The 17,712-nt window shown below is 42.4% G+C and overlaps 1 protein-coding gene and 1 long non-coding RNA gene across 2 annotated transcripts; both read right to left on the bottom strand.

Annotated features, from left to right (window-relative positions):
* Nucleotides 1-1,369: 1,369 nt before the first annotated feature.
* On the bottom strand, nucleotides 1,370-15,367 carry LOC124146620 (esterase LipI-like). Its single transcript, XM_046516978.2, has 8 exons — nucleotides 14,987-15,367; nucleotides 13,806-13,938; nucleotides 9,925-10,046; nucleotides 8,350-8,447; nucleotides 5,700-5,794; nucleotides 3,986-4,125; nucleotides 2,460-2,546; nucleotides 1,370-1,674 (listed from the first exon to the last, which is right to left on the bottom strand). The coding sequence occupies exons 1-8, from the start codon at nucleotides 15,210-15,212 to the stop codon at nucleotides 1,580-1,582; spliced, it is 996 nt and encodes a 331-aa protein (XP_046372934.2). The 5' UTR covers nucleotides 15,213-15,367; the 3' UTR covers nucleotides 1,370-1,579.
* LOC124146621 lies at nucleotides 13,054-13,799 on the bottom strand. Its single transcript, XR_007223268.1, has 3 exons — nucleotides 13,472-13,799; nucleotides 13,250-13,360; nucleotides 13,054-13,175 (listed from the first exon to the last, which is right to left on the bottom strand). It is a non-coding gene; the product is annotated as an uncharacterized LOC124146621 (long non-coding RNA).
* Nucleotides 15,368-17,712: the final 2,345 nt, after the last annotated feature.

Raw genomic sequence — 17,712 nt, 5'->3', positions numbered from 1 at the left:
CAGTGTCTCCTCAGAGGGTTTTTGTTTCAGTCAGATCAAGGCCAAGTGTCCTCTCAGAGGATTATTGTTTCAGTCAGGTAAAGGCCAAGTGTCCTCTCAGAGGGTAATTGTTTCAGTCAGAGCAAGGCCCAATGTCTCCTCAGAGGGTTATCTTTTCAGTCAGATCAAGGCCCAGTGTCCTCTCAGAGGGTTATTGTTTCACTCAGATCAAGGCCCAGTGTCTCCTCAGAGGGTTATTGTTTCAGTCAGATCAAGGCCCAGTGTCCTCTCAGGGGGTTATTGTTTCAGTCTGATCAAGGCCCAGTGTCCACTCAGAGGGTTATTGTTTCAGTCTGACCAAGGCCTAGTGTCCCCTCAGAGGGTTATTGTTTCAGTCAAATCAAGGCCCATTGTCCCCTCAGAGGGTTATTGTTTCAGTCAGATCAAGGCCCAGTGTCCTGTCAGAGGGTTATTGTTTCAGTCAGATCAATGCCCAGTGTCCCCTCAGAGGGTTATTGTTTCAGCCAGATCAAGGCCCAGTGACCACTCAGAGGGTTATTGTTTCAGTCAGATCAAGGCCCAGTGACCACTCAGAGGGTTATTGTTTCAGTCAGATCAAGGCCCAGTGTCCCCTCAGAGGGTTATTGTTTCAGCCAGATCAAGGCTCAGTGTCCCCTCAGAGGATTATTGTTTCAGTCAGATCAAGGCTCAGTGTCCCCTCAGAGGGTTGTTGTTTCAGCCAGGTCATCTTCTCGAAGTAATGGCGTTAACTGACTATAAAAGTCCCTATATAGGCAGTTAACGCCCTTGACTCGGGAAGATGCAGCTAGGTCAAATGAACATGCTTCTTACCTGTTCCAGATTAAACAAATCTTCTTAGAATTCATCTTTCCCATCTGATTTCACATCAGATTCCACATAAAAGTTAATGATGCTTTGGTCAGGGGTAATTGTTGATACGCATGTTACACAGAAAAAAGAATGTGCAAAAATGCCACTTGGATACACTGTTTGGTTGGTAAAGTTGGTGTTTTTTCGTTATGTTTCCGATTTCCGATTTTCAAACATTCCCTGATATCATTCATTTCCGCCACGTGGTGAAATGGATTGAGCGTTTGCTCGGTGAGCGGAAGGTCGGTGGTTCGATACCCAGGTCGCGTCACACCACAAGACGTTAACAGGTAGTACTCGTTATCTTACCTGGTACTCGGCATAAAGGGCAATTGATTTTCAAAAAATTGTGGTGCAATTGAAAAATTTAGTACCATCAATATATAATAATGTATAAATCAATTGGAACGGAGGCGACGATTACAGTTTGTTTGTGGTTGCAATCAATATTATTTTATCATGCGTGACCACATGACATATTCTTGACAAAGCTAATCCGTTTTGTTTTTCAAAATCCTTTATTAGAATATTTCATAACAATTAAAATAAACTCCAAAAACACAATTGAAATGAAGTATAAAAATCTGCCCATTACAAGTAAAGCTTGAGTATTGAGACATTGGAACATTCTGTGCACAAGGCAGTCGGGTGTCTGGGAGTGGACATAGGCCAATACAGGGCGGATATGACGTAGCATGGTCACGTGGTGCTAGTCGTCCGCGGGCGCGTCCTTGTTGCTGCCGTGTTTCCTGATGAATTCCGACACTGCTGCATATGCTGAGGCACAAAGCAGTTTGAAGTGACCTGCAATATTATTGCATCAATAGATTTCTTAAACAACATGTGTCACGTGTCCCCAAAAATGAAATTACTCAATGTATAAGGAAGAAATGTACGTTCAAGTTAATCCTTGGTTAATATGTTTCAGGTGCGAAGTTGTAGATATGTATGATTCTGATCTTTGTTTCATACTTCTACTTGTCATGAGGGGGGCACGGGTGGCCCAGTCGTCTGAGGCGCCGCGATTCGCTGTGCAGAATTGCGTCCCTTGGGCACGCCAGAATACGATGATTGTGGGTTCGAATCCCGGTTCGCCCCAATTATGTTTCTAGGTTTGTCAGCACCATACCCGTGCTCGTGGGTTTCACCGAAGTGGTAAACGTCTTAGACCTGCATCACTTCGAGGTTTCCTCCTACATTAAGCTGACACGCCGTGATATAACTGAAATATTGCTAAAAGCGGCGTTAAACCCAACTCACTCACTCACTCTATTACATGAGAGACCAACAGACGTCGTATAGTGCGTGAATGTAACAAGACGTGGCAGTCAGCAAATACCTGGTAAAGTCACAGGTGATATAACTCAAGTGTGGACCAGGCAAACCAGTGATTGAAAACATGAGCACCGGTCTACGCCATCGGTGCGTTGTGTGACGCAAGCAGCCACGGAGCCAGCATGCACCGTATTGATATAGTCGCCCCCAAACGACAAGCAGTACAGTGCTGGGAGCTAAGTTAACCCAGGTCCCTTCGTGGTTGTCCAATATGTGAATGCGGAACAACTATGTATATATTGCCTGTAGCTCACCTGGCATCCTGAAGAATGCATGTGGCGCTCCCTTTACCAACACCAGCTTTGTCTGCACTCCAGCCTCAGATATTCGGTCACGGTAAGCTAAAATATGAGTCAATATATCTTGAAGTCGCTTAGGGTACTAATCTGATATGAAAGAAAATTATTTTAGAACTGACTTCAATATGTTTTGCGTTTACAGAGATATATGCGTAAAACCATATGTGCGTACTGTGTAAATACGCGTAGTGGATTTTCGCCAAGTCAGCACACCGGTTATAGGTTTATAACTCCATAACGGAAGGTGAGGTGAGGTGAAATTGGGTTTAACGTCGCGTCCAAGATTATTGCACTTATATAGCGACGTGCATGCACATGTGTGTGTGTGTGTGTGGCTGCTTGTACTAGTCCGGACTGATGCCGATTTATAGTGCTAGCCCATTGAGATACCATGCCGCAGTTTAACATGAATACCCCCCTCAGACACAGTATACTGATTCCAAGCCGACCAGTCCATGTTTTACCATCAAGTAACGTAACCATTTTAACGTCTTTTGGTATGACGCGGCCGAGGATCGAACCCCGGACCTTCCGCTCTCCGGGCGGACACTCTACCTCTAGACCACGGAGGCGGTCCCATAACGGAAACAACATATTCTTACAAATATATACGTCAACAATAATAACTTCACAGACTTCCTATACAAATTATAACAGATAAACACAAACATCAGACATCAGTACGAAATCAGTGACATCGCCCAGCGCAATAATACAACACAAGCCACGCCCATTTTATAATCAGGAAACGATAGTCCGTGGGCATAGAAACAAACGCAGAATATTAAAAAAAATTATAAGCAAATAACCAACTTTAAGGAAGCACTATTTATGACCATATAAATCTTCAGAGATTAGCAGATTGTCACTGGAGATTTTAGAAATTCTTTCAAAATATTCAATTTGTTTTATCGGGAGATGTAAGACTTTTATCCATGGCATTGCATAAGCAAGGATTTTGTCACCTAACAATTAATATGCTGGTTCCAACATGGGGCTAATGCCCAGTTTTTCCCCAGCCAGGTGGTACACAGATACCGGTCGACCTAAATATAATGACTGATTATATGTCACAAAGATTTATAGTGAGTGAGTGAGTAAGGTTTTACGCCGCTTTTAGCAATATTCCAGCAATATCACGGCAGGGGACACCAGAAATGGGCTTCACACATTGTACCCATGCCGGGAATCGAACCCGGTCTTTGGCGTGACGAGCGAACGCTTTAACCACTAGGCTACCCGACCGCCCCACTAAGATTTATAGCTGAGGTATATGCATCTGGACCGGGGTCCTTTGATCAGGTGATGGTGGGATGGAATCAAAGGTTTATCCTGATTCTAGGTTTGAAGACTTTTCCCTTGGCAAACGCTTCCAACGGGCTTTCCTCCCACGTTAAGCTGACACGCCATGATGCAACTGGAATACTGTTCAAAGAGGCGTTAAATCCAACTTAATCACTTGATATCAGATTAGAGTTTACCGTATCCGCAGTCTCTCAGTGGATCTAGTTCAGCGAGGAGCACCAAGGCAGGGGGAAGTCCAGAGAACTGCTTCCTCAACAGTGGAGTTACACGCGGGTTAGACAGCTGAGCTGGCGATGTGAGGGCGTGGTTCTCAAACCTTCAAACAACCATCGTCATCATCAAGTCTCCGAATGGCATTTAGAAGTGATTCACACAAGAGAGAGAATTTACGTCAACGTTTTTTATTATGATGAACACAACCTTCGGAGTACATGCTTATTCCTTCATCAGGTTCAGGAGTATACGCCAATCTCATTAAAATCAGATCTTAGTTCTCACTACCGCTAAACAAAGATCTGAGGACATCCCATTACGGGTTACGTCAGACCGACCTTGCGCGAACTTTGATCGACCAATGAAATGACCAATCAGAAAGAAGCTTTCTCGTGCTTTACGGCACTAATTTCAAAATTGGCGACTAAGCTTCGAAACATATTTTGACAAATTCTCGATTACAATTTGAAACCTAAACAAAAGAACATTCTGGAATGGCTAATAGATGGTCTACATTGTATGGATTCAGTCGTTAAACCCATAACTATCGTTCGGAATACCCCGTGTTAAAGTTTTTGAAATTGCATGATTAGAAACCACATTCCGACTGTCACTTTCATAATCTGGTAAGCGACGCTCTGATTGGTCAGATGAAAGGTTGTTCCGACGTGACCCCTAATGGGATGTCTTCAGATCTTTGTTTAGCGGTAGCGAGAACTAAGGTCTGATTTTAATGAGATTGGAGTATATGCTTACTCGTTAAACTGATGAAGGGGTAAGAATATACTCCGAAACGTTGTGGTTCTCAGTACAAAGAAGTTGACATCCATAAATTCTCTCCTTTATCATCATCATCATCATCATCATCAATATATACGAAGTATAAACATTATATATTTTGAAGCATTAAAATCCATTAGGAGGGACGATATACTTTCTACAGGTGATGACGATGTTAGTGTACTGTGTGAAACTGTGCTCTGTCCGTTGTATAATGAACCGTCGACATGTAATTAGGTTATTCAATATCATATTGATCTACATAATCAAAGCTTACAGGTAGTGTTTGAACGATTGGCTGCATCCTCGATTATCCAGTGTATCATACCAATTGTCTTATACATGTGTGTATATAATCGAGGGCTGCCAATTTGTTTGAGCCTCGTCCCCAGCCCCCTTTAACATAAAGTCTCAGCGCTACAGTCGTAGAGCTTGGGTCGTTTTGTCGAAAGTGTCCACAGATGAGGTGAGGTGAAATTGGGTTTAACGTCGCGTCCAAGATTATTGCACTTATATAGCGACGTGCATGCACGTGTATGTGTGTGTGTGGCTGCTTGTTCTAGTCCGGACTGATGCCGATTTATAGTGCTAGCTCACTGAGATACCATGCCGCAGTTTAACATGAATACCCCACTCAGACACAGTATACTGACTCCGAGCCGACCAGTCCTTGTTTTAGCCCCTTAATGCCGAGCGCCAGACAGGGTAACAACAAGTACAATCTTTTAACGTCTTTTTGTATGACGCGGCCCAGGATCGAACCCTGGACCTTCCGCTCTCCGGGCGGACGCTCTACCACAAGACCACGGAGGCGGTCTCGTGTCCACAGAGACAACATATTAAGTAATACGAAAACATAAAAGTATTTAAGGTCCATTTGATAACGTTGAAGCCTACCACTCCAGGGTTTTCTTGTTTAGTCCTGGCGTGTTGGCGAACTCTTCCACGGAAGGATATGTATTCTCAAGGTCCACCATCGGGTACACCAGCACCTGCAACATCCGGGACATAGCACATAGGAGGCGGCTGATGTAATTGGGGACTTGCACAAAGCGTTGTTGGATGGACATACACGAGTTGGATGGACATACACGAGTTGGATGGACATACACGAGTTGGATGGACATACACGAGTTGGATGGACATACACGAGTTGGATGGACATACACGAGTTGGATGGACATACACGAGTTGGATGGACATACACAAGTTGGGTGGACATACACGAGTTGAAAGGGCATACACGAGTTGGATGGGCATACACGAGTTGGATGGACATACACGAGTTGCATGGACATACACGAGTTGGATGGACATACACGAGTTGGATGGACATACACGAGTTGGATGGACATACACGAGTTGGATGGACATACACGAGTTGGATGGACATACACAAGTTGGATGGGCATACACGAGTTGGATGGACATACACGAGTTGGATGGACATACACGAGCTGGATGGGCATACACGAGTTGAAAGGGCATACACGAGTTGAAAGGGCATACACGAGTTGGATGGACATACACGAGTTGGATGGACATACACGAGCTGGATGGACATACACGAGTTGAAAGGGCATACACGAGTTGGATGGACATACACGAGTTGGATGGACATACACGAGTTGGATGGATATACATGAGTTGGATGGGCATACACGAGTTGGATGGACATACACGAGTTGGATGGACATACACGAGTTGGGTGGATATACACGAGTTGGATGGACATACACAAGTTGGATGGGCATACACGAGTTGGATGGACATACACGAGTTGGATGGACATACACGAGTTGGATGGACATACACGAGCTGGATGGACATACACGAGTTGGATGGACATACACGAGTTGGATGGACATACATGAGTTGGATGGACATACACGAGTTGGATGAACATACATGAGTTGGATGAACATACACGAGTTGGATGGACATACACGAGTTGGATGAACATACACGAGTTGGATGGACATACATGAGTTGGCTGGACATACACGAGTTGGATGGACATACACGAGTTGGATGAACATACATGAGTTGGATGAACATACACGAGTTGGATGGACATACACGAGTTGGATGAACATACATGAGTTGGATGAACATACACGAGTTGGATGGGCATACACGAGTTGGATGGACATACATGAGTTGGCTGGACATACACGAGTTGGATGGACATACACGAGTTGGATGAACATACATGAGTTGGATGGACATACACGAGTTGGATGGACATACACGAGTTGGATGGACATACACGAGTTGGATGGGCATACACGAGTTGGATGGGCATACATGAGTTGGCTGGGCATACACGAGTTGGATGGACATACACGAGTTGGATGGACATACACGAGTTGGATGGACATACACGAGTTGGATGGACATACACGAGTTGGATGAACATACATGAGTTGGATGGGCATACATGAGTTGGCTGGGCATACACGAGTTGGATGAACATACATGAGTTGGATGGACATACACGAGTTGGCTGGGCATACACGAGTTGGATGGGCATACACGAGTTGGATGGACATACCCGAGACACACAACGTATGCATTTATAAACTGACCATCAAAAGTAAGTATACCCAGTTTATTTTCGGAATAGTGACACTGATCAATGCAAACGGTGTATCTCGAGACTAGTAATTTGTCGAGAAAGAAACTCCGATGTACATAATAATTACCATCACCTGTCAACATCACAGCACACAGGAGTAAATGTGCGATTTCAGAACCACTTTACACGAAATGGGAAGAAACATTACGGTAATTGTCAATGACTAAACGTCAATGTTTCCACAATGTGTGTGTCCTCCACGTGCAACACAACAAGCGCGCCCACGACGTCGGCCGGAGTTTGAACAGCGCCTAATAACGACATGAGGATTTGCACGGGTTGTGTTCTCGTACTTTTGCACAGGACATGACCTGTGGATTCAAAACCATGTACGTCTTCTCTGGCCCAAGAGCAAGCTAACCTTCCCAGCGCGTGACACCTTACAAACTTCCGGGAACGGTAATCTTATATAATTCTAAAATTTCTTTTGGTCGCTAGTTTAGTTGTATAGACACATGGATTTGCTTTCTAATAAGGTCAGACCAATGTCAAAAATTATTAGACGGATAGAAGTGAAACTTTGATTCCATATTAATCGTGTTAACACTGATATAATATCTCACAAATAGATGGAATCGGGCATATATCCGTTCTGCATAATGAGTAAGAGCGCTTACCTCTGGTATATGTATTTTAATGCCGAAAGAAAAATTCGTGATGAGAGAATATTCATATGTGGGTAAGGGTGGCGTGTAGCATTGCGTCCCTTGGGCGCACCAGGATCCTATGATCGTGGCTTCGAATATCAGATTCGCACTGATTCTTGGTCTGACAGGATATGACAACACCGCAAGGCTAACTAACTGACTACGACCTATGTCATTTTCTCTTCCTGGCAGATTAAGCTGACAGGCTTCTTTAAAGAAACGATCGTTAACATTTCGTTAAAACAAACAAGTTCAGCTTTACCTGAAAGTCTACGTCCGGAACCTCATGGCACACGGTGGAGGCGATGTGACCACCTACACTGTCCCCGGCTGTGCCAAGAGCGCTGATGTTGTTTGCACCTGTCACACAGTGAATACAGATTCATAGACATACTCAAGGAAATAAACAAGGGAGCATAGGGCATTTTAGCGTGAGAAGGTTCATTGCTGTGTTGAAATGGTTTCCATATGAACAAAACGGAAGTGAGGGCTGGCTGTTGGTATCTGGTGTTATATACATCCCCGATCATCTTTGCGAATGTCATGTCAAGCCCTGTCCCCTTATTTAATACCGTTGGTATACCTTTTGGATGACAATTTCTTTATTGTTTAACACCCGTTCAGGGCCATGGGCGGATACAGCTTTTTTTAAATGGGGTGGTGCACAATTAAGATCTATTTATTGTCTTTGGTGGTAATTTATAAAGAAATAAAGATTTTTTTCGAAATAAAAAGGGGGGGGTGCGCACTTAGCGATCTTAGCGCTGAGATGATCTTAACTCCCATACTTTAACATAGGCTTACAATAGTCTTATTGCTAAGATCGTTTTGTGCAAGTGGGCCCAGGAGCTATTTCTTCAGGTGAAGGAAGTAGTTCCTCATAAAACGTTTCATGTCTTTATTTTCAACCAATTTCAAAATGCCTTTCAAAGACCTGATCAGTGTAACTGACAAAGAAATTCAAATTAGCTTCAGATGCTTCCAATATTCAAAAGTTGGATATATTATACATGTATATCAGATATATCACACAACTCAACTTTTGACATGTACATACTGTTAGGCCTACTTCACTCCGAGGACAGCTAACGGAAATACAAGAAATAGAGCTGAATAAGCGTGGCACTATCACATACTAGTCGTATGACAACATTTCCAATGATGGACAATTAATCTTAACCAATAGACACTATGACTACCCATATCAAAAGCTGTGTATGTTGTGCATAATGTGTATGCAAGAGAGGGTCATGCTGACATGCTTTTTTGTCAAAGTATGGCGTCGTGAAAGACAACGACATTGGTAAGAAGTCTGTTTCAAACGGTATTTGCCCTCCACAACATTCACCACATTCGTCACCACCAGAGACCATATACCGATATATCGGTATAAGGTCTCTGGTCACAACTCGCCCCTTTCCGTAACCTACAAGAAGACTCGTCCCCCTATTGATGAATGTTATGTGCGAAAATACGACAAACCAATCAGAATGCGCGTATGACTTCTAGTACTTCGGCCAAAGAATCCCTCAGGAATAAGTTATGATTTTACATGTCTTGCAATTAAAAATATACCCAAGATACATTTAAATGTGTTCAACTAAACTGTATAATAATGTAAGTCTCAATGTGTTTTCAGTAGCATCAAGAATATATATGATATATGGGGCAAATATACGTGAATCATTACGTAACAAGTTGACACTTGTTTTAGCGATACCCGTTTGCACTTAGACGGAACCCAGTCTCAAAAATGGCCACGGGAGAGGCACGAGTCGCGATTCGGCTTGTCCTGGAATAACACGAGTTGGTCACGAATGCAATAGCAATAACTCACCTATCAGTGCTCTGTTCATTTTCACCCATCGCGTCACACACACGGCGTCGTCCAGGCACGCCGGCAGTTTGTTCTCTGGTGCAAGTCTGTACTCCACACTCACCACCGTGCAAGGAGTATCCCTGTATGAACATAATCGCGTGTTAGCACTATAAAACTCAGTATACTACGATTTATCAGAGAAACTTTATATTGCCTTTTTTAATTGAATAAAGAAACCCGTAGCATTGATATCTTTAATATCAATTCGTCCCCAGCAATTGTGTAATATCAAGAAGTGAGGTTGTTTTAATGCCTCTTTCGACTTTGTTTCAGTTATACCAGTATATTCAGTGTCAGCTTGATCCGGGAGGCAGTAGATGTATTGTAGACAGCCATGCGTCCTCGATTGTCCAGTGTATATTTGTCAAGCATATATTTCTAAATAAGTGAGTGAAGTTTTAGGATGCTTGAAACAATATTGCAGCATTTTTTAAACAATATTGCAGCATTTTTTAAACAATATTGCAGTGTTCTTGCAACAATATTGCAGTGTTCCTGTAACAATATTGCAGTGTCACTGTAACAATATTGCAGTGTTCTTTAAACAATATTGCAGTGTTCTTTAAACAATATTGCTGTGTTCTTGTAACAATATTGCAGTGTTCTTGCAACAATATTGCAGTGTTCTTGTAACAATATTGCAGTGTTCTTGTAACATTATTGCAGTGTTCTTGTAACAATATTGCATTGTTCTTGTAACAATATTGCAGTGTTCTTGTAACAATATTGCAGTGTTCTTGTAACAATATTGCAGTGTTCTTGTATCAATATTGCAGTGTTCTTGTAACAATATTGCAGTGTTCTTGTAACAATATTGCAGTGTTCTTGTATCAATATTGCAGTGTTCTTGTAACAATAATGCAGTATTTTTGTAACAATATTGCAGTGTTCTTGTAACAATATTGCAGTTTTCTTGTAACAATATTGCAGTGTTCTTGTAACAATATTGCAGTGTTCTTGTAACAATATTGCAGTGTTCTTGTGACAATATTGCAGTGTTCTTGTATCAATATTGCAGTGTTCTTGTAACAATAATGCAGTATTTTTGTAACAATATTGCAGTGTTCTTTAAACATATTGCAGTGTTCTTTAAACAATATTGCAGTGTTCTTGTAACAATATTGCAGTGTTCTTGTAACAATATTGCTGTGTTCTTGTAACAATATTGCATTGTTCTTGTAACAATATTGCAGTGTTCTTGTAACAATATTGGAGTGTTCTTGTAACATTATTGCAGTATTCTTTAAACAATATTGCAGTGTTCTTTAAACAATATTGCAGTGTTCTTGTAACAATATTGCAGTGTTCTTGTAACATTATTGCAGTATTCTTTAAACAATATTGCAGTGTTCTTTAAACAATATTGCTGTGTTCTTGTAACAATATTGCATTGTTCTTGTAACAATATTGCATTGTTCTTGTAACAATATTGCTGTGTTCTTGTAACAATATTGCATTGTTCTTGTAACAATATTGCAGTGTTCATGTATCAATATTGCAGTGTTCTTGTAACAATATTGCAGTGTTCTTGTAACAATATTGCAGTGTTCTTGTAACAATATTGCAGTGTTCTTGTATCAATATTGCAATGTTCTTGTAACAATAATGCAGTATTTTTGTAACAATATTGCAGTGTTCTTTTAAAATATTGCAGTGTTCTTGTAACAATATTGCAGTGTTCTTTAAAAATATTGCAGTGTTCTTGTAACAATATTGCAGTGTTCTTGTAACGATATTGCAGTTTTCTTGTAACAATATTGCAGTGTTCTTGTAACAATATTGCAGTGTTCTTGTAACAATATTGCAGTGTTCGTGTAACAATATTGCAGTGTTCTTGTGACAATATTGCAGTGTTCTTGTATCAATATTGCAGTGTTCTTGTAACAATAATGCAGTATTTTTGTAACAATATTGCAGTGTTCTTTAAACATATTGCAGTGTTCTTTAAACAATATTGCAGTGTTCTTGTAACAATATTGCAGTGTTCTTGTAACAATATTGCAGTGTTCTTGTAACATTATTGCAGTATTCTTTAAACAATATTGCAGTGTTCTTTAAACAATATTGCTGTGTTCTTGTAACAATATTGCATTGTTCTTGTAACAATATTGCATTGTTCTTGTAACAATATTGCAGTGTTCTTGTAACAATATTGGAGTGTTCTTGTAACATTATTGCAGTATTCTTTAAACAATATTGCAGTGTTCTTTAAACAATATTGCAGTGTTCTTGTAACAATATTGCAGTGTTCTTGTAACATTATTGCAGTATTCTTTAAACAATATTGCAGTGTTCTTTAAACAATATTGCTGTGTTCTTGTAACAATATTGCATTGTTCTTGTAACAATATTGCAGTGTTCTTGTAACAATATTGCAGTGTTCTTGTAACAATATTTCAGTAGCACCAGACGAATGGGCGCGGAGACAAATTTATAATTGTCTTGGAAATCCTCAACGTGTATTTATCTCAATACAAAGGAGATTTTAACACTGCATCATCGAATAGGCACGATAACTTGCTTCATGTACACGATTCCTACATTTGCATGAATACAAAACTACTCATATCTTGAATATGTATGTTCACATATGTCTACAGCGGCTCATGTTTAGTCTTCACTGAAAGGAAATAAGGGATTAGCTGCGATGTAAACATAAAAGTGTTTATTTTCCCTTCAAATACATCTCGGACAGGGCCTGCCGGGCGCTAAACGACACTGAGCCTCGCTTCCTGCATAGCGACCTATATGTAATACAACTAGGTGGTTTATTGGTAAAGGATCTGCTTCCCGAAAGGGGCTGAAGCTCAGCCTCTCCCCCTGGATAAGATTGGTGACGTGTGTAGTGTGTGGGCTGTGTGATTTCAGTGTAAGTATTCAGATGACGCGCACAGAGACAGACAGACACACACACACACACACACACACACACACACACACACACACACACACACACCAGAGAACATATAACGATCGGAATATGGTCTCTGCATAGACACACACACGACCGCATATGCACACACACAGACACACAGACACAGTACAGAGTCTACTGTCTCACCTGGCGAGGGATCTGCATGTACTGTCTACAATCCCGCCTGACGAGGGATCTGCATATACTGTGTACTGTCTCACATAGCGATGGTTCTGCATATACTGTTTACTGTCTCACCCTGCGAAGTTTCTACATTTACTGCATACCATCTCACCTGGCGAGGGATCTGCATATACTGTCTACTGTCTCACCTGGCGAGGGATCTGCAAATACTGTCTATTGTCTCACCTGGCGAGGGATCTGCATATACTGTCTACTGTCTCACCTGGCGAGTGATCTGCATATACTGTCTACTGTCTCACCTGGCGAGGAATCTGCATATACTGTCTACTGTCTCACCTGGCGAGGGATCTGCATATACTGTCTACTGTCTCACATAGCGATGGTTCTGCATATACTGTTTACTGTCTCACCCTGCGAAGTTTCTACATTTACTGCATACCATCTCACCTGGCGAGGGATCTGCATATACTGTCTACTGTCTCACCTGGCGAAGGGATCTGCATATACTGTCTACTGTCTCACCTGGCGAGGGATCTGCATATACTGTCTACTGTCTCACCTGGCGAGGGATCTGCAAATACTGTCTACTGTCTCACCTGGCGAGGGATCTGCAAATACTGTCTACTGTCTCACATGGCGAGGGATCTGCATATACTGTCTACTGTCTCACCTGGCGAGGGATCTGCATATACTGTCTACTGTCTCACCTGGCGAGGGATCTGCATATACTGTCTACTGTCTCACCTGGCGAGGGATCTGCATATACTGTCTACTGTCTCACCTGGCGAGGGATCTGCATATACTGTCCACTGTTGCCCGTGATCCGACGACGAAGCCCCCACCATGAAAGTAGATGACAACGGGGGCTTCTGGGGGACATTTCGTTGTCCTGTAGACGCTCACTGGTATGCTGTCTGGGAAAATGGCCATGGATGAAGTGGGTGACGTTTAACGACGTTCAGTAAAACAACATCTGTATCACGGCGGCAAGTACAGAACCGGGCCAGCCAGTGATTGATAGCATGAGCAACGATAAACCAGGTGACACCGTGTTGCCACATGACCCCATCTCTCGACTGTTACGACAGGTATGGCCGGGGTGCTTCCTAGATTTTGTTCACCGGAAATATGACGAGGGTGCGATGACGGAGTGCAGCTAACCCGCGTGTCGATGTGAGAAAACACGCTGCTAGTGTATTGTCACACAAAGTAGTTTACAGACTCCCACGGTGTAGAGGTCGTCGAGGGCGTCGTCGGATGCACATGAGTGGGAAATAACAACACAGTTCATGCGTGCATATTGTCCACTTGCACAGCACAGTCAGCTTGTACGATATGACGCACTAGCTGTCCTACCTGTGAGAACAGTGCTTACATCCAAATGCAACACGTTTGTGAAGGTGTATTGAGACAATACACATTACGAGGCTAACATCGAATAATGCTTCAGGGATAACAAGTAACATTTATCAATACATGCGCAAGGATGTTTCTGTTGGCATTGACAATAAACGTACAAAGCTAAAATCGAATAATTCAATAGTGTTGACTAGTAATTAATCTATCACTACATAGGTAAGGATGTATTGGGACTATACATATTATGGGGCTATCATCCAATAATTCTACAGGGATAAGCAGTAGTTTTTTTATTTTTGTTTAAGGGACAATACACAAGGCTAATATCCAGTATTTCAACAGAGGTAAGCAGTAATCTAACAAATACTTGTGTAAGGTGTATGTGTTGTGACAATACGCATACAAGCTAACATCGAATAATGCATCAGGGATAACCAGTAACATATCTAATAAAAATATTTGTCTAAAAATCCCTGTAATTTTTTTTCTTCACGCTTCAATCGTTCATTGTTATCGGTTTATCAATAAAAAGGCTTTTACTTTCACACAGCAGCAGATGTAATCAGTGCGCCGAGTCGTACTCCGTTCACGTGGTTGACCTACCTTGATCCGCAGGTGACGGAACCCTAAACTCTTTGATCTGACCGTCAAACTCAACTTCACCCCCGAACAACTTGGCTGTTATCAGTCCCGCCTCCCGAGCATCGGGGGGTGTCAGCTCGATAATTGGCCGGTCCTTCCGACCCTCCAGGATTCGGAAATAATCCAGAGTTTCCTCGTGAATGTCATACTTGAGACCCGCTTCACCCCACGCCTCGACTGTAGACATACTGGTCCCGTCCCGTGTCTTATACAGGGATGTGATATGACTTATCTATTCCGGAGTGAGGTATACAGCCCTGATCAGCTACGTGTGACCTTGCCGTGTCGCCACCTCCGGGACTCTCCCGACTCTTCTATCGCTAGGCCCTTTTTACACGCTTCGAAGCAGATATATATATATTTTCACTCCATATATAGAGCAGCGACAGTACACGCCGACTGGCTGACTGGTTATCAGTCGATGCGTGATAAGGCGTTGTAAGTACTTATAAATACAACATGACTTGTACACGTAGTGTCCCTGTATCAAGCCAATTACTGTATATAACTTTTACACTGTGTTGTTATACATGCGTTATTTATGATATTTGGCAATTATAAACAAATAAAATTTACCACTTAGGTTCATCATGAATCGTACATTAAACACGGCTCTGCTAATAAGTCATGAAACAACATAGCTGGGAAATCATAGAGAGAGAGAGAGAGAGAGAGAGAGAGAGAGAGGGAGCATTATTGACACTCGAAGGTAATAATTTTCCTTACGGATTTACCAGAACATGCTGCTGTTCCTGGAGAAACGTGTGTTTGACTTCTCCATTCACGTAAGACAATTGTTTTGAAGCAATCACCAGAAATAATACCCATTCTTCCCACACCACCTCGCAACCCCAGTACAAAATGGCTGGTTCCAGATTTCACCCGGAGTAAATAGATACGTTGTCATTATCCGTCTCACAGCAGAGGAAAAGTGAAAGTCGCATGATGATGTCTGGAAGGTGTCCGAAGTCCTCGCTCTGAAGTAAATATGTGTGCAGTATTCTAGAAGAAAGCCTGACTATTTTCTTGCATACGTCTGTGTACGTATGTGTGCAGTATTCTAGAAAGCCTGACTATTTTCTTGCATACGTCTGTGTACGTATGTGTGCAGTATTCTAGAAGAAAGCCTGACTATTTTCTTGCATACGTCTGTGTACGTATGTGTGCAGTATTCTAGAAGAAAGCCTGACTATTATACGTCTGTGAGATTACCCTTAAGATCCGAGGTTGTTACAAATCCGGGCCCAGGTCCCGGTAACCCCAATACTTAGCAGGTATATTCTCAGGTTCGTTTATGAACGTCCAACAAACTTGAAATTGTGACACTGTTGGTCTGAGGACCAGTTGTATACAGGGTGAGGTGAGGTGAAATGGGGTTTAACGTCGCGTCCAAGAGTATTGCACTTATATAGCGACGTGAGTGTGTGGCTGCTTGTACTAGACCGGACTGATGCCAATTTATAATGCTAGCTCACTGAGATACCATGCCGCAGTTTAACACGAATACCCCACTCAGACACAGTATACTGACTCCGAGCCGACCAGTCCTTGTTTTAATGCCGAGCCTCAGACAGGGTAGCAACAAGTACCATCTTTTAACGTCTTTTGGTATGACGCAGCCGGGGATCGAACTCCTGACCTTCCGCTCTCCGGGCTGACGCTCTACCGCTAGACCACGGAGGCGGTCTGTATACAGGGAAACCTGGCGACAGCAAACATACCTTTACCCGTCATATACCTGATATTTAGATGTCTCTATGATGACGTCTGAGTGAGGTGAAATGGGGTTTACCGTCGCGTTCAAGATTATTGTAAATAGCGACGTGCATGCACGTGTGTGTGTCTGTGACTAATGCCGGTTTTATAGTGCCAGCCCACTATGCCTCAGTTTAACATGAATACCCCTCTCAGAATACTGACTCCAGTTTTTGTTTTATCACCTTAATGTCGGTCAGGGTGACACCAAGTACCATCTTTTAATGCATCTTCAAGTTGCGGCCGGGGATCGAACTCCGAACTTCCCTCCTCCGGACAGCCGCATTATCCACCAGGCCACGGAGACGGCTGCACAAAGGCAATGATAGAATCCTGCTTTGCAACTACTCCGTGAAATCTGAACTTAGTGAATCGGTCTTAAATCCAACTCACGCACGCATATCAACATCCTTTGTATGTCGCAGACCACTTTGTTCTTGCTTGCTTCATTGTTATTTTACGCCGCAATTTTCAAGATATATGACGACGGCCTGAAAATAATTGAGTCTGGACAGGACAATGCCGTGATTGATATTATGTGCAACGTCTAACGCCATAGGGGAAAGATGTCACACAATCCACCACATCACCAAACCTGATCACCCGATCCATTTTAGTCGACTTTTACGACAGGCATGGGTTGCTGACGACCAATTCTAACCCAGAATGTCCACGGGGCGATTATCGTTCCTGGCAGTTGGTTTTACAATGAGAAACAAACAAAACTATAGGTAGTGGTTTGATCATCAATTTATGTATCTATTACAAGTGATTGTGAGCATGCATCATTGAGGAATTCTAGCTATGAACAGTGTCTGCTTACACTATAACAACTGCTTTGAGACAGGTCACATATTATGAGGAGGGGGTGGGGGTGTCAACAGTTCTAAGACAAATATCAACTCGCCTCCCTTCAATAAATGACCAGTCCT

The sequence above is a fragment of the Haliotis rufescens genome, unplaced genomic scaffold (genome assembly GCF_023055435.1).
Source record: "Haliotis rufescens isolate VD_foot unplaced genomic scaffold, xgHalRufe1.0.p SCAF_3, whole genome shotgun sequence".
Classification (NCBI taxonomy): domain Eukaryota; kingdom Metazoa; phylum Mollusca; class Gastropoda; order Lepetellida; family Haliotidae; genus Haliotis; species Haliotis rufescens.
Note: the sequence above shows the minus strand (reverse complement) of the source record. Positions and strands in the feature narration are given on the sequence as shown.